Raw genomic sequence first — 23,378 nt, forward strand, 5'->3', positions numbered from 1 at the left:
GCTGTATCAGATTGAAATTTTACCAATACCTGAGGTTCAGAAGGTATCATTATCAGGAGGTCTGGGCCTGAAGGGTACAATTATGCCAATGTCTTAAGGGCTAAAACAATTCTGGGCTTCTTCCAGCCAGCACATATCACTGTCAGCTCCTCAGACAGTTTACCTTTTCCCAAGGAGCTTTTCCTTCCTTTATCAGCTTGGCAGATCTAAGAACGGAGTACTCCAATTACCGCACTTAAGTACAAGCCACATTACATATACTTTACACCTCATCTTTATCTCCGCCATTCTGGTGATGTGATATTATGCAAAGCCGTCTTTAGGGGAAAAAAACAGAATGCTTGAGGAGAAAGTGGCAGGCCATGTGTGATTAGATTTCCCAAATAGCTTTTGACCGCAGCAGGCTCTCATAAGGAGCCCTGACCCAACCACTACAGTTGCATGGTTTACAAAAATGAAGACGTTTGTAATAAGCTAACTACAATTCAGGAAATGTGGTATACTGGATAGAGTGATGGACTTAAACTTTGGGTGTTGGTCTGCAGTAGAACAGTCAGATTTGAGTCCGGTAGCGCCTTCGAGACCAACAAGAGGTTTCAGGTGTAAACTTTCAAGAGTCGAAGCTTTGACCCTCGAAAGCTTATACCCTGAAAATCTTGTCGGTTTCTAATGAGCTACCAGACTCAAATCCAATTGGACTTAGACTTGAGATATCAAAATTCAAATCCCCACTCAGGAATGAAGATTACCGGATGGCTTTTAGCAGTCACTGTTTTTCCAACATAAGCTGACTCACTAGGTCACTGTAAAGATAATACGAGATAAACCACTATGGAAACACTCCTTAAGCTCGGGGGGGGGGGGGGGAGGAGAGACACACAAGGATAGAAATGAAATTCAAACCAGCACTGCAACGAGAACAACAGATACAAATCAAAACAATAACCATGATTTGGGACTTAGTATCCTGAGTAAATACATTCCAAGGGCTAACTCTGGGCTAGCTCACAGTTTTTAATGTGTAGTTTAATCATACACCTACATGTACAAAAGTTTGAACACGTGCGTATATTGTTCAGGTAAGTTTGACAGAAAGGTGTGATTGGCTGCAGTTTCCTGTTGAGTTTACATTTACTGGCAAACACAGGTAATGTGAGAATTGGCTCTTGTACAAAGACCCTTCATTATTTCTTATTCACTCAAGAGAGAGTGTGTGGGTGTTGCTCACCTGGAGCATAACTAGACTTGAGGCAAATTTCCATAACTCTGATTGTTGTAGCATTCAAGCTGTCAATGAGGGGCTCTGGTACAGTAGCAGAGCATCTGCTTGGCATGTAGACAGTCCCAGTTTCAATCCCTGGCATTTCCAGTTAAAAGGCACAGGTGCTAGGTAATGCGAAAGACCTCTACCTTAGACCCTGGAGAGCTGCTGCCAGTCTGAGTAGATGATACTGATCTCTGGTGGACCAGTGGTCTGATTCAGTATAAAGCAGCCTCATGTGTTCAAAGAATTTGCCTCAAAGTGAATTTGGAGGTTCCTGAATGGGCAACATGTCTGATGAATTTTGAAGGAAATTAGAAGCATTTCAATAAAGGGAGCAAATTTTGCCTAGGTGATTTTGAAGTTGACACTAGTGAATTTTTGAGACAAATGTATAGATTTCTATAGGAAGCAGCAGCAACAGTGGATGGGATACTTCCTTGGAAACCCAAGGGTCTTGAGAAATTTTTAAGAGCTCTCTCCTTGAAAAGTACCATAGCCAGCAGGCAATATCAGCTGGCCCTTGGTGAAACACCAGAATTGTATATGAACACCTCTCAAGGGGTGATTGAGGTATCACTCAGCACCTGCCCCAATACCAGTCATTTTTCATCTCTGTGATCAACACACAGATACTTCATATGCATTGCACTTTATCCTCTGGGTCATGGGAACTGTGTTCCTTTTTCAAAAATCACATTTAATAAGATTATCTTAACTTGTTCTCTCCTGCCCCACACCACCAAACAAAGGGCCATTTTGTGAAAACTCATGATGAGTCTTAGTGACAAGGTTACAGAGATCATGACCTTTTATGGGAAACGTACCCCCCAAAGGTTATGGTTTTTATCACAAAAGTCACGAACGTGACAGACACAACTGTTGTTCGTGGTTTTAGGGTTGTCTTACTTTTCCTTTTTTAAAAAAAGGTGTCTTAGAACAGCCTCTAGTTTGTAACATTAATCACTGATTGGAAGTTTACATAATTTAGAAGCCGTAATCTAAAACCTGTCCCAAATGAGAAAAATGTGATGAGGAAGTAGTTAATGTAGAGTTGGATTTTTTTTTGATTGTGCTATTTATCAGATAGCATTTCAAAAAATTAAACTGAGCTGAGAGAAGAATCAAAGCAGGATAGTTAAAGGCCAGGATGGTGGGTGCCCCCCCAAAAAAATTAAAATCTTTTGAGCTGTTAGAAACCCCATTCAGTCTTAAAAGATCATGTATACATGTTCATTTGTTAAAAAACCAAGTGTAGTCCACATCAGGCTAAAAAAACATCTGGCGAAGGCCAGCTTTCCAAATGGTTTTTGACAACTTTGAAATGAAAATGACATGCATCTGAGCAAAGGTTGCGAAAAACGTTAGGAACTAGTTAATTCCATATTAACTGGAAAGACAGAGACTGTTGATATCAGACCTCCAAAAAGCCTTTCTGGAATGTGTTCAGAACTCTTGGCTACACTTAACAATCATGTCTTTTCTTTTTCCATCAGATGCCTTTTAAACAGCACAACAGAATAAATACAGAAATCTAATATTTAGCTGGGTCCCTTCTGCTGGCTAGTCACCCTGCACACTCTACCTGGTCTAAGTTTTGTTTGTTGTTTACACAGCACAATCCTCTGAGGCCAGAGACAGATGATAGCTTTTCTACAAGTCTGAAAGCTGTATGCTTGCACATGAACAATTTACATTTTTCGTTTATGTTCCACAATGATCTTGGTCAAAGCAGAATACGTACCCTGATAACTGACCAGTCAAATGTTGTTTATCGACCACAGTCAAATACCATAAAATATGTCATGATACCAAGAATGGCAAAAAGGTGGAAAAACTGTTTTATTGCCGTGACATTTGTTGGAAAGGACTGGTTGCCTCCTACCCACGTACCAGTCATGAACAAATCCAGCAATATATGAAATCTTTCCTATTTGCCACCTGATAGACTGCAGGCATCTCCAAATAAGATCAAGGGGCTCACACAACCATATCTAATGACACCATCTTGCTTGCTGCAGCAATCAGGAAACACCTCCTCCATGTGATCTGATGATCACATGATTTAAAGCTAACCCTTCCTATCTTGTCAGAACTCAGAACTGAAGCAGGGTCAGCCCTGGATATTACTTAGATGGGAGACAATCGGGAAATTCCAGGGTCGCTACACAGAGGCAGGCAATGGCAAACTCTTGCCTTGAAAATCTGAGGGTCACCATAAGTAGGTTGTAACTTGACGGCACTTACTATTCCTAGATTTCAGAGGTAAAAGTCAAAGAAAATAATTATTTGACTGAACTGTTTACATTAATAGAAATCTTAATTGACCGATAATACATTACCTTTTAAGACCGTATTAATTTCAGTGCTTCACAGTGACAGCTGTAGTGCTTCACAGTGATAGTTAACTTTTATTTTATTTTTTTGTAGTTATGATAGCATAAGTCTGGAACTTGTGGATTACAGTTCTCTTGTTTGTAAGTATTTCATCAGAGATTGCCCTGATCTTTTTTGGACTGGTCAGCTCTAGGTCAAACAATCCTTGTTTGACCAGAAGTAACAGACAAATTATGTGAATGTGTACACCATGAACAATGATGGTACCATAAAGCCATTGTCAATATTTTTTCAAAAAATCCCTCAGGTCAGGCTCCATTCTTACATATTTCACAAATAGTTTATTTCATCTAGACCATTCTGGGCTTAGTATCTCAAATATCACTTTCTAATTTTTTTTTCTCAGACTAGTTTCATATAAAATTATTTTGGGAAAAATGTGATGTAAAAAGCATGTTTGCTACCCTAACCTCTGCATTTTAAAAAAATGTTCCAGTGAGAGAAGAATTAAAGTGGAAAGAAACAAAAGTACAAACTCCTAAAAACAAATACCTTTACCTAAGTCCATCTGAGAACTGTTCAGGTGATGATTATCAGAACAAGATATGGTCTTTTCAAGGTTCTTTTGTCACATGAAGCTGAACTAGACCTTTAACATATGAACATATGAAGCTGCCTTATACTCAATCAGACCCTCAGTCCATCAAAGTCAGTATTGTCTACTCAGACTGGCAGCGGCTCTCCAGGGTCTCAAGCTGAGGTTTTTCACTCCTTCTTGCCTGGACCCTCTTTAGTTGGAGACACCAGAGATTGAACTTGGGACCTTCTGCTTACCAAGCAGATGCTCTACCACTGAGCCACCATCCCTCCCCAAACTCATAGTCTATCAAAGTCAATATTGTCTACTGGCAGCAGCTCTCCAGGGTCTCAGGCTAAAGACTTTCATATCACCTCCTATCTGATCCATTTTTTAATTGGAGATGTCAGGGACTGAATCTGGGATCTTCTGTATGCCAAGCAACTGCTCTGCCAGTAAGCCACACTTCTCTCTCTCTACCTCTGAAACTTTTTGCACAGAGGTGCAAAAGGAAGATAAAGGAGCCGCTCTGAGACTCTGAGTGGAGGGTGGGATATAAATCCAATATCATCATCATCTTCTATGGAGAAGACTCCCAGTCTTGACAAAAACAGGATTCTTGTGAGGAACCAAAGATGTATTCTTAGGTTACAGCAGCATAGCAGCGCTAGCAAGGCAAATCTGCATAAGTCCTACAAGAACTCTTAATGTCCCCCCTCCCCCACTTTAATAAATGCAGCCTTAGTCATCCACACAACAAGCTCAGAGATAGGCAATGGGTCCATTTTACAAATGCAAGGCAAAAGGCTGGCTCTTGTCAAGGCAATACCTTCGATTCCATGGCTGAAGTAAAGGCAGAACCCAGGTTCAAACCCAATATTTCATTCATTGATTGCAAACTGGTTTCCACTTCAGTTGGAATGATTCCACCTGTAGACCTATAAGCCTGCACCTATAGTTTCCTGTAATGTCCTATAACAGGGGTGGCCAATGGTAGCTCTCCAGATGTTTTTTGCCTACAACTCCCATCAGCCCCAGCCATTGGCCATGCTGGCTGGGGCTGATGGGAGTTGTAGGCAAAAACATCTGGAGAGCTATCGTTGGCCACCCTGTACTATAACTTGATCAGGCCTTTTGGAAAAAAACTTTCCAGAGGTAAAAATGGCTTAGATTCTGTTAATCCCCTCCCACAAATAAACATATTATCCAGTGAGATAATAATTTAAGATGAACCCCAGCTGTAGACTCCTCCTTCATACAACAACATAGGGGAGGGGCGGTGGCTCAGTGGTAGAGCATCTGCTTGGGAAGCAGAAGGTCCCAGGTTCAATCCCTAGCATCTCCAAAAAAGGGTCCAGGCAAATAGGTGTGAAAAACCTCAGCTTGAGACCCTGGAGAGCCGCTGCCAGTCTGAGAAGACAATACTGACTTTGATGGACCGAGGGTCTGATTCAGTATAAGGCAGCTTCATATGTTCATATGTTCAACATAAGCTTTGGTCAGTGTGTCTACAAGTGCCACTGTGGGTAATACCACTTGTCAAATGTTTGTTCCTCATAAGAGCGTCCTATTATGGATCCTTCCACACGTGTAAATCTAGGTTCTCACTGTAGTGCTGTTCTTTGCCTGTATTAGGGTTCAGCTCTTCCAAATACCTTCCAGATATGATACCCATCACATCAACCTAATCTAATCTAAAACTGTAAATGACAATAATGCAATTTCAGATGTGGCAATTAATCCTTATGCTTTTTAGGAAATGTGTTAGAAAATACTACTTACATCTAGACAGTGGGTTGGACCCTACCAGGTTTTTCTGCTGATCAAAGAAGAAAAACATAAGAACATAATGTCAGACAGTCTGACACATAAGAGAAGCCATGTTGGATCAGGCCAATAGCCCATCCAGTCCAACACTCTGTGTCACACAGTGGCCCCCCCAAAAAAACAAGAAAAAAATCAAGTGCCACCAGGAGGTTCACAAGTGGGTCTAGAAGCCCTTCCACTCTGCCCCCCCCCCCAAAAAAGCACCAAGAATACAGAGCATCACTGCCCCAGACAGTTCCAATAATATACAGTGGCTAATAGCCACTGATGGACCTCTGCTCCATATTTTTATACAATCGCCTCTTGAAGCTGGCTATGCTTGTAGCCGCCACCACCTCCTGTGGCAGTGAATTCCACATGTTAATCACCCTTTGGGTGAAGAACTACTTCCTTTTATCCGTTTTAATCTGACTGCTCAGCAATTTCATTGAATGCCCACGAGTTCTTGTATTGTGAGAAAGGGAGAAAAGTACTTCTTTCTCTACTTTCTCCATCCCATGCATAATCTTGTAAACCTCTATCATGTCACCCCACAGTCGATGTTTCTCCAAGCTAAAGAGCCCCAAGCGATTTAACCTTTCTAAATAGGGAAAGTGTTCCAAACCTTTAATCATTCTAGTTGCCCTTTTCTGGACTTTTCCCAATGCTATAATATCCTTTATGAGGTGCGGTGACCAGAATTGTACACAGTATTCCAAATGAGACCGCACCATCGATTTATACAGGGGCATTATGATACTGGCTGATTTGTTTTCAATTCCCTTCCTAATAATTCCCAGCATGGCGTTGGCCTTTTTTATGGCAATCACTCACTGTCTTGACATTTTCAGTGAGTTATCTACCATGACCCCAAGACCTCTCTCTTGGTCAGTCTCTGCCAGTTCACACCCCATCAACTTGTATTTGTAGCTGGGATTCTTGGCCTCAATGTGCATTATTTTGCACTTGACCACACTAAACCTCATCTGCCACATTGACACCCACTCACCCAGCCTCAACAGATTCCTTTGGAGTGCCTCACAATCCTCTCTGTTTCTCACCACCTGAACAATTTAGTGCCATCTGCAAACTTGGCCACTTCACTGCTTACTCCCAACTCCAAATCATTAACGAACAAGTTAAAGAGCATGGGACCCAGTACTGAGCCCTGCGGCACCCCACTGCTTACCATCCTCCACTGCGAAGACTGCCCATTTATACTCACTCTTTGCTTCCTATTAATTAACCAGTTTTTGACCCACAAGAGGATCTGTCCTTTTACTCCATGACTCTCGAGTTTACTAAGGAGCCTTTGAAGAGGAACTTTATTAAAAGCTTTCTGGAAGTCAAGGTAAACAACATCTATTGGGTCCCCTTTGTCCACATGTTTGTTCACCCCCTCAAAAAACTGTAACAGGTTAGTGAGGCAAGATCTTCCCTTACAGAACCCATGCTGAGTCTTCCTCAATAACTTGTGCTCATCAATGTGCTTACTCATTCTGTCCTAGATAATGGTCAGACTGACTGGCCTGTAATTTCCCGGATCTCCTCTGGAACCCTTTTTTAAAGATGGGGGTGACATTTGCTACCTTCCAGTCCTCAGGAACGGAGGCAGATTTCAATGAAAGATTACATATTTTTGTCAGGAGATCCACAAGTTCACCTTTGAGTTCTTTTCAGAACTCTAGGATGTATGCCATCCGGACCTGGTGTCTTATTAGTTTTTAATTCGTCAATCAGTTGTAGGACCTCCTCTCTTGTCACCTCAATCTGACTCAGGTCTTTCAACGCCCCTTCCAAAATTAGCGGTTCTGAAGCGGACAAACACTTCTCATCTTCCACAGTGAAGATGGAGGCCAAAAATGCATTCAGCTTCTCAGCTATTTCCCTATCCTCCTTCAGTAATCCTTTTACCCCTTGGTCATCCAAGGGCCCTACTGCCTCCCTGGCTGGTTTTCTGCTTCTAATACATTTGAAGAAATTTTTATTGTTAGCCTTTATGGTTTTTGCAATATGCTCCTCATAGTCCCTTTTTGCCTGCCTGATCACAGTTTTGCATTTGATTTGCCACAACCTTTGTTCCCTTTTATTAATCTCACTTGGACTAGCTTTCCACTGCTTAAAGGAATCCTTCTTACCTTTTACAGCTTCCATTACTTTGTTTGTTAACCATGCAGGCCTTTTCTTATACCTGTCTGTGCCTTTCCTAACTTGTGGTATATATTTTATCTGAGCTTCTAGGATTGTAGTTTTAAATAGCCTCCAATCTTCCCCAAGAGTTTTGACTGTATTTATCTTTCCTTTCAGTTTCCTCTTCACATGCCTCCTCATCTCAGAGAATTTACCCCTTTTAAAGTTAAACGTGGTTGTGCTGGTTTTTTGGGGTAACTCCCTAGTTATACAAATGGTGAAATCATTAATGTTATACTCACTGCTCCCAAGCAGTGCAATCACTTTTACATCTCTCACCAAGTCTTGGGCATTACTTAGGACCAAATCCAGAATCGCCCCACCCCTGGTAGGTTCTGTGATCATCTGCTCCATAGCACAGTCATTGAGAGCATCAAGAAACTCAATCTCTTTCTCTCGACTTGAACACATATTGACCCAATCAATCTGCAGGTAGTTAAAATCACCTATTATGACACAGCATTTATGCTTAGCCACTATCTTTAATCCTTCAATCATATTATAATCATCCTCTAACTTTTGATTTGGTGGGCGATAAACTCCCATAGTTAAATTTCCTTTTGGGCCCTCTATTTCTACCCAAAGCATTTCTAGAAGGGAATCTAATTCTCTGACCTCAGTCTTACTGGACTGTATATCCTCTCTGACATACAGAGCCACCCCACCTCCACCCCTTCCTTCCCTATCCTATCCTATCCTATCCTATCCTATCCAAAGGGCATTGAAAAAGGTTATGCTGAACACTGTGGGACCTGTGAGGACAAAAGTCATATGGCTCAGGTGTTCAGGGAGAAAGGAAACAGGGTTATAATCCAACAGAGAATTTAGTTGATAAACTTTATCATTATAAACAAATCCCATTAAAAAGAGATCAGGTTTGATCCAGCTGGCTTTTTCAATCTATCAGGAGCCAATTCCCCCTCCTTATTACAACCCCCATTCTGAATGGCTTTTATTTATGCAGGTCCCATGATCTCCAGAGTAGCTTTTTGTGTGGCTGGAAGTGAATTCTCTCCTTTTTTCACAAACAGAAAAGTTGGTTGGGTCCAACCTATTTGAATCTTGTTTTGTTTAATTTACATACTCCTTCCTGTCAAGCCATCCAAAGCACTTTCCAATTTAAAATAGGAAGGGGCAGAACAATACGCAGAAATTGTTTCATGCCGTTAGGTCTCTTCTCAAGAGCTGATGGCCTCAATATATCTCTTGCTTTCCCCTCAATCTACACAAGAGATTCAGTAGTTGGGGGGGTGTTTTTTTGGGGGGGGGGTGTTGTTTCTCTCAGGACTTTGGTGAGCCGTTCAAGAGCTGACGGCATGACCACGTTGGCCGCTCCTCTTTTGCCTTCCCCTCAGAGCACACATGTCTCTCATTTTCCCTGAGAAAGGCAAACAACAAACTACCAGTCCTTCCAAAGATACACAAACTTTCCATAACGTAGAATCCCTGTTTATGGTTCACAGAAGCCTTAATGACCGTCACTATAAAGTTAACTGGATATTTTTTCTTAGACAACAGCATTGTGGGTTTGTGTTTCTCAGTCTGGAATCCAGAGGAGTATGGGGACAGCAACCATACAGAGCAAAGGAGATAGAGAGGCCAATTTGATGGAGGCAGGTAAACAGGATCAGCAACTGATTCCTATTCCAAAACCAGAATGCAGTCCAAGAAGGCCTATCATTTGGAGAAGGGCAAGCTAGAGGCGAACAGCTTTCAAAGAAATGTAATTCAGTGTTTCTGCTTTCACTCCAAGCTACTTCTAATACAGGAGTGTCAAAGGGGTTAGAAGACTGAAGTCCCAGCCCCCCAAATATGGTGACTGGGCTTGATAAAGCACATTGGCTTAAAAGAACCTAATCCCTTGCATGCTACATTAAAAATCTTTCTTCTCAAAGTGGGCATTCAGAGTGGAAACAACACATCCTTCGTGAGGAAAGCATGACAGACAGTTAACTTATTTATTTCTATTTAACACACTACAGGCTTTCTGATTTTACAGCATTACATGTTTTGAACCTTTTAGTAAAAGTGGAGGTTTCTCATTTCAGTCTAACTGCTGTTAATTTGTTCCAAATGTTAACATTGCAAATAAGGTCTGGTTACCATCTCGACATTGAGTCGATAATAGGAACAGAGCTGATCAGCATCTGGTTTAGTTCAGAGTACAGCGCACCACCTAATACTGCAAAATTTGGATTGGAAGATTCTGGCCATTTCACGACCACCAGAAAAAAAGGGGGGGGGGAATGAACAGCGCTCACATACAGTCATGTGTCATTATTTATTACTTGATAGGTTTGCTAAAGATGGAATATCACATTACTAATTTTGCCAAATTCCAGAATACATAAACAGGCCAAAACCTCTTAACATAAATTATGGCAGAGCTGCATTAATGATAATTTTAAAAATCCAAGGTGCTTGCTTTCCGGAGTTGGAAAACCATTTTTTCTTTTTTTCTTTTCTTTTAAAAAGCCAACAAAATTTTCAAGTTTCTAATTTCACCCTCTCTCTACTGTAGCAAACTGCCATCATAGCTGCATAAAAATATGTTGGGCATTGCCGCTTTCTGAATCAGCATGAAAATGGGTTTAACCGTGAATCCAAAAATAATCTGCAAATTAGATTTGTTTTCTTCCTCTGCAAAATGAAGCAGACCATAAAACATAGAAATAATTCTGCTTCATGTAGTTCTTTTTTTTAAAAAGTTCCTCCAAATACTCGTTTTCTGGCTTGCCATTTGCTGTGTTTCTCACACTTGTGAACAACTCAAGTGGAGATAATGTGATATTAATAGACTGGACTAATACAGTTCATAAAAGTAAAGATCTATCTAGAGAGAATGGTAAACAAAGGAGCCCACTGACCTGGAGTTGACTGAAAGACTTTTGCAGGAACAAAATGTTTCAGTAGTTTCTACTGGGTATTAAGAGGATGGTTTCAGGCTCGGCAATTTCTGTGATGAATTTAACCATTGTAGGCAGGCATGAGCAGAAGGCCTATCAGTTGGATCTCGGTTTCTAGGGAGGGTTGCCAGTCAAGGACAACACTGGGTGTTTCTGAGGGTGGGGCTGCGCATGGTATGGCATTGATGAAGCTATAAGATTTAATTGCCCCACTTTATTTAAATTTACACTTTTAGAGTTTTACATGAATTTTAGAACTGAGGTACTTCAGAAATTCCTAATGGAAGATTAACAGAGTTCTATAACTTATGCAGTAGCAAAATTTTGTAACATTGTAATTTACAAGAGGAAATATTTGAAAGATCCTTGATTTCATCAACTGTTTGTACATCCATCAGTTGCTTTGATGTCTTCTTTTTTGCTTTGTACCGGTCTTCGACTGTAATAAATATTTACTGACTGACACCATGAGATTACTTCTACTTGCCTAACCAGAAGTGACATCATGTGTTGTCGGAATACTCCAGCAATCAGTGTTGTTGTGAGAAAGACATGGAGGAGCACACCATACTAAGCTCCTTGAAAGGAGGGCAGGATAGGCACAATACACGTAACATGTTCTGCTGAAAATTGCTTTTTCAGGATTCTAAAATTTTCATTTATGGAACATTCTGAGTTTTTATTATGTGTCTCTTGACATGTAGCTCTGTTTCTTTGTTGTTGTTCAGTTGCACAGTCGAGTCCAACTCTTTGCGACCCCATGGATCAAGTCATGCCAGGCCCTCCTGTCTTCCATCATCCTCCAAAGTCTGCTCAAATTCGTGTTAGTTACACCAGTAATGCTGTCCAGCCATCCCATCTTTTGCCATCTGGTTCTTCTGCCTTCTGTCTTTCCCAGCAGCAGGATCTTTTCTCATTTGGTGGCCGAAGTATTTAAGCTTCAGTTTCATAATCTGATCTTTCAGAGAACAGTCGGGGTTGATTTCCCTTAGGACTAACTGATTTGATCTTCTTGCAGTCCAAGGGACTCTCAAGATTCTTCTCCAACACCATAGCTCGAAAGTATCTATTCTTCTGTGCTCAGCCTTCCTTATGGTCCAACTCTCACAGCCATACATTACCACTGGGAATACCATTGCTTTGACTATACAGAGTTTTGTATTATTATTTGTATTTGTATTATTATTATTAGCTTGATGCACCAAATGAAGCGTTTCTTCAAACAAACATGGTGGTTCTTCTCAAATCTGTGCTCATGTGCATGCCAAAGTGACTTGAGGATGGGAAATTATACATTTTAAATGATTACAAACTTGGCTAAATGAAAATCTGAGTCTCTGCATTAAATGAGCAGAGAATGAAACTTAACACTGTCATATTTCAAAACAATTATATATTGGATACTATGCCAAGTTTTCCACTAGGGTTAGCGCCTTCTCTGGCACAACGGTCTCTTTCACTAGCCAAGATTCCCTTGTGCTTTAGAACCAGTGGAAAACACCACTGCGAGCAAACTGGATCCACAAAATGTAACCTTTCATGCATGACATGAAATTCTAACATTAAAAATCTGGGAATTTGCTCAGTAGAGAGAGCAGTCCAAGTAGGGAGGGGTTCATTAGTCTGGTCAGCCTTTCTCTGTAAGCTCCCTCCATGTTATTTTATTTATGTTATGTTAATCTATTACTTTTTTTACTCTGCCAAGAAGAGTAGGATTGGGAAGTGAAAATGACCCTGGAGCCAGTCTACCAGTGGTTCTAGAAGCCAGTACTTCAGGAGCTACTGAACTCAGTGGCACCAACAATGGGCACTGGAGAGCCAGTTTGGTGTAATGGTTAAGTGTGCGGACTCTTATCTGGGAGAACCGGATTTGATTCCCCACTCCTCCACTTGCACCTGCTAGCATGGCCTTGGGTCTGCCATAGCTCTGGCAGAGGTTGTCCTTGAAAGGGCAGCTGCTGTGAGAGCCCTCTCCAGCCCCACCCACCTCACAGGGTGTCTGTTGTGGGGGAGGAAGGTAAAGGAGATTGTGAGCCGCTCTGAGACTCTTTGGAGTGGAGGGCGGGATAGAAATCCAATATCTTCTTCTTCTTCTTCTTGGTTCACCCTTTGTCTCATCCCACAAAATGGCAGTAGCGCAGAAGACAAGTGATAGTGAATTGACACTTATTACCTATGAAGGCTCTGAGCCAATGTAAGAGTTGCTGGGGCTTGGCCACTGTGGCCCCCTACAGGAATTTCCCCTCTAACTAAATGACCAATCAGCCTAAGCAGATTCTCCCTTCTATCCTAATAGGTAGGCTAGGGCTGGGAGTATGTGTTTGGCCCAAGGTCACCCAGTGACTGGGAATTGGAATCATGAACTCTTCAATGCTATACTTTAACCACTACAAAATGCCATTAGGCCATTTGATTAATTCTTTTTTTTAAAGCTCCACCTAATGTGTAAAACTATTATAGATAAGAACCCCATTTTGTATTTCTAACTAATAGTAGCTATTTTATACTTACTGTAACAAGGATTACCTTTAAAGCCTTCAATTAGCCTTCTTGTCAAAACTGACTTGGCAGACTACCCCTCTGGAGTGCACTAAAGATATACAATTTTGCAGTTTCAGCACAGGAATTATAAGACTGCAGAGATGTTGTTTGTAAGATAACCTGCAAACTCCTTTGGTCTGCCCACAAGTTTCTTACACGCAACTCTAAATTCCACTTCGATCATCACTTATTTGAGAGATAAAAATAAATATTCCAGGAGATTTCAAAACTCCAAATTATGCAAGCCATTTCCCAATCAAATCTGCTTCCCAAACAGGGAGTTCAAAGAATAAGGAGGTGTTAATACAAATGCTGCTTTCATGTAAATAATGGCAAATGTATACATATACAACTTTGCAAAAAACATTTAATAGCATTAATAATAATGTTATAAAAGAATTGGAGCAACTCTGAAATTTCTACCAGTAAAGTTAAAATAATGGCAAATAGAAGTCACAGTCCTGGTTATGGATGGAAAACACCAGGTACCTTGCAGAAGGGTTTCATCTAGTTTGTGTCTAGATGTGACATCACTTGGATATCCTATGCCTGTCACTTTGCATTCCATGATGGAAGGCATGTAATTATTGTATATCTTGTAGACATCACATGAACCAGTTTGCTTTAAACACAATCTGGGATTCCAGAAGGAATCAACTGTTTTAAAAATACCACCTCTTTTCTCACATATCCCCTCCTCTGCAATTCACGGTAGTGTCTTCAGCATTTTTGTTTTTTGGACAACTTTTAGCCCTCATCAGGCTGGTTTTCACCTTTTGATTTAAAAAGTCATATTTTGCTGCCTACCTGAATAGTTCCCCCATACATGTAGGCATTCCTACCTTATCTTTGGCAAGCCTAGTCTGTAACTTTTATCGTCCACCTTTTAGAACCAGCCAATGATATGGTTACACTTTCATTCAATATTGTTATGAAAACTAGTGTATAAAAGTGTTCCATCAGGCTGATGTAGCCCTGTTCCTGATACAAGGGGACTGTACCCCTATCCTACCAGAGAGGGCCTAGATTGCTACATTTAAAAGTCACAAAACAGACAACAGAAGACACAAATCTGATGTCAAAAATGGCAATATTGGATTGTATCCTGTGAATCCATTCCTGTAGTGGTGAAACTCTTCCATAAGGGACAAAATATCCTAGGCCAGAAGAAAGTATGAAGGTAGTGGAACAGATCTACAGGAGCCTGAGAAACAGCTACAAGTCTTAAAAGGATTTTGGTAGGCAAAAAAGGGAGATGTTGAAGAAGAACGTTGGGTATATTTTTATTAAGTGCAATTGGCCTTCAGATCATGGAAGCTAGGTAGGGTGAGCCCTGGTTAGTACTTGGATGAGAGACCACTAAGGAAGTTCAGGGTATGAAGAGGAGCCAATGGAAAGTCATTTCTGTTTGTTTCTTGCCTTGAAAACCCCACAGGGCTGCTATAAATCAGCTACAACACTAAATAAAAATCCAGGTGAGTTGCTGTGTTGGTCTAAAGTAGTAGAACAAAGTTTGAATCCAGTGGCACCTTTAAGACCAACAGTTTTATTCATGATATGAGCTTTCATGTGCACTTGCTCAGATACAATGAAATGGAATTTACCAGTTCATACATATAAACAAACAACAAATTAGCATACAATTAATATGTTTTAACAGATACAAGCAGAAATAACAAGCTAAGTTTATAAGGTTCCCACTGTTTAGATTTAATTCGGGGGGGGGGGCAATAGTGAAGCAAATAAATATGTCAAAATTGGAGACAGATGGGTAAATGTATCATTTTTAATTATTAAATGCTAAGAGTATTGAGTGCTTTTTGTTACACTCCATCTGTCTCCTCTCAAGCATGGAAGTAACTAATAACATATTTTTCATTGAGGTAGAATGATTTGTAGTCCACTGGAATTCATTTCTCTGGTTCGGAAAAGCTGTGCTAAATTCAATTTCATTGTATCTGAGCAAGTGTGCATGCACACAAAAGCTCATTCTTGAATAAAAGCTCATACCTTTGTTGGTCTTAAAGGTGTCACTGGACTCAAACCTTGCTGTAACACAAAAAAAGAAAAGAAAATGTGGCCTGAGGACTGCAGTAGATACTTAACTGGAAGTATGACATACTTCACTGAAAGTTTATTTCAGTGAAGTCTTATTTCATCTTTAACCCCAAATAATTAAAGAGCTAATTCATGGATGATTGTTTTCTCGATCGCTTGGCTCTTTGTCTCTTTATATATACATCACAAAATAAATTAGCTGTAGATCAGTCTAGCAAAATATTCAGATCCAGTTTTCCAGGCAGAGTTTTGTCACATTTTGGGTGACCATACAAATCAATCAGAGTAAAGTGGAACAGCCAACCCCTGGGCATTAAAACAGCTGTACTCTGTAACTCTCATCCTACAACAATGAAGGCAGATAACTGCTTAGCAACATAACATGAAGAAACTGCTAAGGCTCAGTTCCAATCACAATCTCTAAAGAACAGTCATCTTTCTCATTCTGTACCACTGTGACCTAGCAAGAGGTGAAGGCTGCTGAATACAAGCTACCTTTAGGTGATGTAGTTTTTACTCTCTCTCTCTCTCTGTTAAGTGCCATCAAGTCACTTACAAGCCTATAAATTAATGTCCACCCAAATGTCCTATCGTTAACAGCCATTTTAAGGTCTAGCAAACTGAGGGGCCACGGTTTCCTTGATGGAATCACTCCATCTCATATTTTCCTGCTGCCTTCAACTTTTCCTAGCATTATTGTCTTTTCCAGTGACTCTTGTGACCAAAGTACGATCACCTCAGTTTAGTCATTTTAGCTTTAGGGAGAGGTCAGGCTTGAATTTGTCTAGAATCCACTTATTTGTCTTTTTGGCAGTCCATGGTATCTGTAAAACTCTCTTCCAACACCATATTTCAAAGGAATTTACTTTCTTCCTATTTGGGAATACTATGGCATGAATTAACTTGATCTTGGTCACCTGTTTTTACTGGGTCTCTATCAATGTTCCCTCTAAGCTGTGCAGTCTTGTGAGCAGAAATTCTACTTTGTGAGCTTCTGGCATTAAAGTTGTGAGCTACTGCATAAATTAGTTTGCTCTGGGGCCATTTTACATAAGCGAAGACAAAAATGTGTGAGTCAGAGCCTAAAAAAACTGTGAGCTAGCTCACATTAACTCACCTTAAAGGGAACACTGGTCCCTATCATACTTTATCACTTCCCAGATTCTTTATTGTATCCACTGTGCTTCTGCATTCCAATTTGCATGGCCATCACTTATTCAGTCAGCAAAATTCATACACAGACCCACTTGGGGGTATTACATTATCACCTCATCTTGTGACTTCCCTTTTTCCTCCTAACAGTGGCAATAATTTCCAGGAGGAAAAATATTAGCGAGATTGTGCCTATATACATTAGTGAGAGTAGGGGGAGAAACATCCCCCCAAAAAAGCTTGTTTGACATGCCTCTTGCCAGGCTCAATAAACAAAATGAAGTCAAGTAACGATCTGATTCATGAAGTTCACTTTTGGACAGTGGTTCACTGCTAACTTTGGACAGTCTGCTCCTGGAGGAGTTGCATCAACCTGGCTAGAGCGGTAACATCCAAGCGCTGAACCTTTCTTCTAAAAAATCTAATACATCTAGCAGATAATCTTTCATTCCACTGGTAAATCTTTGCTTTAAATGTCAGTCGGAATGCTGCTTTTTGTATACAGATTGCAGACAGCTCTTCAGTGGCTCAAGATAGATGCCAAGCAATATAAAAAGAATGTCCGATTTGGTTGTAGCCCAATTTTAAAAGAGAGAGGCAACAACGATTGTTGACAATCAATCTTCTGCTATTGCATGGAAATCTTCACACATAAATTACAGGTCCTGTCCTGTCCTAGTGGCAACTTTCGACTTCTATTAGCATTCGACTTTGGCAATTCCTATACATTTTTCATATGAACAAACCAAAACAAACCACAAGCCAAGTGCAGTTGTTCGTTGTTGGTTACAGACCATGTGATCTCTACTTGCATTTGGCAGTCCTGGATACAAGTAACCCAGTTATGACTTTTATTCACCCCTCCCTTGTAAAGTGTCTGAAACCAAAGTCTCCGTGCAAATGCAATACATCGCAAACGTTGAGTGCTGTCAAAACTTAAGATTCTTTGCTAACGATTCTCCCTCATAAATGTAAGATGTCTGGAGACCAAACAGAGCAGGTTTTATATTGCACAACTCTACATATACTTTGTGTGTGAATCACCATTTCTCTTTTTCTAAACAGCAATGCACAATAAAACCAAACAAAAAACAGCAACCCAATAGCACCCTGCAACTCAGCAAGTGAGTTCCAGAGTTGGGTCCAAGAGCAACACACTACATTATTGAAGCTAACTCCATTATCCTACAGCACACATTTTTATGCAATTAATCCTCCTCACTTTAAAAAACTGACCGTATTCCAGAGGCTCTGGAAATCTTATGCCAATATTTATGTTTTATATTTTAAAAAGGAAAAACATCCACAAAGAAATAAAATTTTCTTCAATATTCTGGATTGGCTCCAAAACAGTTATTGGTCTGTTGCAGTAAATGAGGGTCGCTTGCAATCATCACTACAATGCACTTGAGAGGGGTGCCATTCTCCCAACAACCCTGAGAGACCACCAAATCCTCAGTTCCCTTGGCATAGTAGCCACACAGCAACTAAAAAAGCAACTCGTCCAGCCTTCCCAAAGCAATTCCAACATGGTGTTTTCACTCCAGAAAAGGACAGCTGTGGAAGAACGTGAAAATATTACATTGGAATGAAAACACATGTGAATGTTATTTCATATTTGTACCTTTGTGGAAGAGGATAAAGTTACATTGCACACTGGCCCCTTTGCCTTCCATTCAAGGAAACCGATTCCTATCAACCGCTGAAAGTTCAGAGCTTTTAAAGTGGTACTTTCAAGAAATGCAAACCAAGATCAAATGTCTAGACAGTATTCTTGCATGTTCACCCTCTAGATGGCACAGTCTCACAGTACGTCTGCAGACACTGCCCTATGTCTGATCTCCCTTGATTTTTTCCCTAAAATTAATTTTACAAATTAAAGCATTTAAAGCTAACTCATGTGTCTGTTTAACTTTGCACCCTAGTTTTAAAATGAAATAAACTAAAAACTTGATTGGTCACTTCTGTGGCAATGCTTGTAGTTGTTGTTTTTTTTAAGTTTATGATTCAGCTATTTTACTCTTTATGTAAAAGCCAATAAAAGTGATAGAAAACTAGTAAAAATCCCAGTCTCTTTGGATTCCATGAGGTGTTCAATCCTGTATGTCTCATAATGATGGGGGAACACTGTACATGGCAATACAGCTTTATGTATGCCGCCCTGAGCCCGCCTTGGTGGGGAGGGTGGGGTATAAATCGAATTAAACATAAACAAACATAAACATTATAGGCCTGCACTACTCATGATTCTTTAAGCAGAAATCAACCAACAAGGCCAGATTGGCTCACGGATCCTGGAGTTTTGTTTTGGTTGTTTGTTTTGCTTTTCTCTGGGCACAGAGCAGGGGTCACTGGGGGAGTGGGGGGGGGTAGTTGTGACTTTCCTCTGTTGTATAGGGCAGGGGTGGCGAACTCATTTGTTATTTATTTATTTATGAGGGCCGGATCTGACATAAACGAGATCTTGCTGGGCCGGGCCATGTCGGGTTGAGCCAAGCCATGTTGGGCCAGGCCATGTGTTTACCTATTTAAGATTAGGTAGCAGAGATGTAAATTTTATAAAGAACACAGACAAACACAAATATATATATTTTTAAAAAACTTTAAAAAAGGGCAACTAGAATGATTAAAGGTTTGGAACACTTTCCCTATGAAGAAAGGTTAAAACACTTGGGGCTCTTTAGCTTGGAGAAACGTCGACTGCGGGGTGACATGATAAGAGGTTTACAAGATTATGCTTGGGATGGAGAAGGTAGAGAAAGAAGTACTTTTCTCCCTTTCTCACAATACAAGAACTCGTGGGCATTCAATGAAATTGCTGAGCAGTCAAGTTAGAAAAGATAAAAGGAAGTACTTCTTCACCCAAAGGGTGATTAACATGTGGAATTCACTTCCACAGGAGGTGGTAGCGGCTACAAGCATAGCCAGCTTCAAGAGGGGATTGGATAAAAATATGGAGCTGAGGTCCATCAGTGGCTATTAGGCACAGTATATTACTGGAACTGTCTGGGGCAGTGATGCTCTGTATTCTTGGTGCTTGGGAGGGGGCAAAGTGGAAGGGCTTCTAGACCCACTTGTGAACCTCCTGATGGCACTTGGGTGTTTATTTTTTTGGCCACTGTCTAAAAGATGCTTTCTTTGCATTTCTCCATGGTAACCAGGGAACTGGGCAAAGGAAGCTCTGGCTCTTTCTTTCTTTCCCCAGGAAGGAAGAAGCAGATGATAGCCATTTGCTCGGGAGCCTGATAGGAGACCTCCAGGGGCCTGATTCAGCCCCCGAACTACACATTTGACACCCTTGGTAGGGACTAGATGACACTGGAGGTCCTTTCCAGCTCTATATTTCTACATATTGTGAATCAAGCATAAACTTGCACATCAAGCATAAACTTGGAAATTTTAAATTAACAAAATATTGGGGGTGGGGGGAGTCCCTAGCATTTTTTGAGGTTGCTTCTGTCAAGGTGGTTGATGGGCTATGTTTGGCTTTGTTGGTAAGAGGTCTAATTTGTTTTGTGATTTAAAACAAACAAACAAAAGACTTCAGATTTTTTTTATTAGTTTCTGCAGTAAGTATATTGAACAGCCAGCCTATATTTGTCTCCTACTGAATAACTATTCCTAACATTGTGATTCTTGGATCACCATATGGTCAGAATGGCTACTGGCTTCGTCGAAGCTGGACTAAATACTGGGAGACAAGTATAAATTAAACTTTATTACATTTCTTGACAGAAAGTATAATTATGAAATGAAGCTTTTCCCCCCCTAGCCATATTAATGGAGCTAACTCCACCCAATTAAATCAATGGCATTTAAATCTGTAATAATACCCTACTGAAGTCTGACATCCAGCATCTCCCATCTTCCCTCCCCACCTAGGGGAAAATTACCCCTTGTCCACACCACAGACCCAAAAAAAAAAAAAATACTGTGAGTTTCTGGCCGCCTATATTATGAATCCAATGAAAACAACAAGCTGCATCCAATTGCTGGCAGGAGCCTGGGACCTAAAGCACAAAGACGGTGTTCATGCCGAACTCCAACCGTTTGCTTTCGTGCTGTATTTAGCCCTGGAAATACTCCTAGTACTGGAGGAGTGTCGTACGTCCCATTCTAAATGAACATAAAGAGTTCTAATGAGCACTGGAAGATAAAGTATTACTTATTTCCCCCCAAAGTGCTTCTGTCTAGAAAAGCCGGTAACTCAATCAATAAGTGGTAGTATTCCATGATCAGTTCAGCCAGGGTACAAACTCAAGGCTAAAACCACCACCTTTGCATCGACAGAAACCTGTTTTTCTAGATGCCTTGGGGACACAGCTTTCATTCAGATGGGGTGGGGGGATGCCACAATCCAAGGTGAAAGTATTTCTGAACAGAACTGAATGCAAGCAAGCAAAACTAGACTGCTTACTGCACAGGTACTACGGATGTAGATTCAGCACTATATGGGGGCTCACATTAATGTACTGTCTAAAATCCCCCTGGGGAAAAAAATCTATGCTCTTACATACAAGTAACACAAAAACCATTGAGCCTAGGTCAGGTATAAAGCCTCATCCAGCAGAAGATATCACAGACAGCCTGATCTACATGGTTATATGAAGTCACAGTTATCTGGAGTGGCAGCTCTCCCACCACAATGGCACCATTTAAATCTGACTTCACTATTACTCATAAGAACATAAGAGAAGCCATGTTGGATCGGGCCAATGGCCCATCCAGTCCAACACTCTGTGTCACACAATGGCAAAAAAAACCAGGCACCATTAGGAGATCTATCAGTGGGGCCAGGACACTAGAAGCCCTCCTACTGTGCCCCTTCCTATTGTGTCAAACATATGGAGACATTTGTCAATTTTGTACTGTTGCCTATTTCTGAGTAGACCTTGTAGGAGTGCAGTTCAAGAGCTGAGAGATGAGATCGTGGACAAAGTGTTCTGCATGCAAGCTTGTTAGTGCTATCAGAGAAAACATGCTAGTTGATTAATGTGCGCAGGGGCCTTTTGTTGTTAGGCAGATTACACTTGGTGATTAATTGGCTGATGCTGGTGGAATGTTGTGATGTCATATTGTTAATAAAAGCAAGTGCAGACGTCGCAAGGAGTTACTACTAAGACCTGATTTTCCTTGCGCAAGTATCGTGCACATTTTGAAACTTATCAAGATGTCTTCCGTGTGTTTTATTGTCTTATAAATCTTTCTTTCCGTACCTATGGTGTCAGAGCTGGTTCTCCGACAGACCTGCTTAGGATTACTCCCTAAACTACCTGAAATCTGACTGAATCTCTGCTCAGCATGCAGTTCAGAAGTCTTTCTCTGCTCAGTCGATGCTAACCAATCAGATTGCTTGGAATTGCCTGTCACTTAAGGCTCTATGCCTTCTGTAAAGATTTGTACAGGCACTTCTAGGCTTCTTGAAAGTTCAGTCCATCACACCAGCGCTGCTCGTCGAGCTTTGGAGGGCCACTATTGGTGTTTTCAGGGCTGTAGAAATCCATCCCCCATCGTTGTTTTTCAATCGTAATTGATCGGTGCCATGGTGTTTGCCGCAGATGCTGCTGACACACCCCACCACGATATGCCCAAACCTCCAAAAACCACATCAAAGGTCGTTGAGGCAAGATCACTCGGATCTCAGCTCATGAACTGTGACCCAGGTGATTTTAGTCATGAATTTAGGGCAGGTTTGTGCCCATCCTTACTCCTTGCACTGGAAAAGGCTCCTCCTGAAAGCAGGCTCCAAAGATTTAAAAAAATACATCAATGAATGGAAACAGGCAATCCTTTCCTGGTCAACATTTCAGAGCACCACTCAGTACGCATAATTTTTATTATTGCTCCATCAATTGTTCTGTTAAGGTTTTATTGTACCATATGTTACTCATCGTCATGTACTGCTCCCATCACACTCCTACTCAAAGTTTGATAAATCATTCCACTTTATCATCATGTGGGTTTGTTTCTATATCGGGTTATGGCTTAAAAGCATTTAACTATTCACACAAGATCTGAAGACAGTGGCCATCCAATAAATTTACTCTTTTTATTCATTTCAGTGGCTTTCATCGTAGCAGCAATAAATAGGCATCTTACATCTTTAAAAAACACATTCTTTAAGAGAGTCACTTTTACTTACATTGAACTGCTGTTAACACAACTGGGAATTTAAAATTAACGTGACTTTTAGATTGCTGACATTTGAACATGAAGCTAAAGTGGGGGAATATCTACTGCTGGGTGGATTTGTGACCATTTACGACTGTGTGATCTGCAGTGCTTCCAACATGTCCTCCACAGCTTTCAGAGAGTACTTGGTTTCTTTCTTACTGCGACCAGCGAACTAAGGAAAGAGAAGGATTATTCTATTTCATGGAACATGCAGTAAGTAGTTATTTTGCAACATTATTACAACATATGTAAAATTATTCTAATGCTTTACAACAGGAAAAATTATATGTATCAACAGCTGACTGCAGAAGTAACCACATGTGCTAATGCCCATTTTTGTATTATCTTAAGTTCTAGACAGCCACAGTGCACAGGG

At 40.7% G+C, this 23,378-nt stretch overlaps 1 protein-coding gene across 1 annotated transcript in view; it reads right to left on the minus strand.

Annotated features, from left to right (window-relative positions):
• Positions 1-22,860: 22,860 nt before the first annotated feature.
• EMC2 (ER membrane protein complex subunit 2) overlaps positions 22,861-23,378 on the minus strand; it is a 65,334-nt gene continuing 64,816 nt past the window's right edge. Inside the window, exon 11 of the mRNA XM_060243321.1 lies at positions 22,861-23,174. Coding sequence (XP_060099304.1) covers positions 23,088-23,174 — 87 coding nt within the window. The 3' untranslated portion in view covers positions 22,861-23,087. The remainder of the gene's footprint in view (positions 23,175-23,378) is intronic.

This window comes from Heteronotia binoei, chromosome 7 (assembly GCF_032191835.1).
Source record: "Heteronotia binoei isolate CCM8104 ecotype False Entrance Well chromosome 7, APGP_CSIRO_Hbin_v1, whole genome shotgun sequence".
NCBI lineage: Eukaryota > Metazoa > Chordata > Lepidosauria > Squamata > Gekkonidae > Heteronotia > Heteronotia binoei.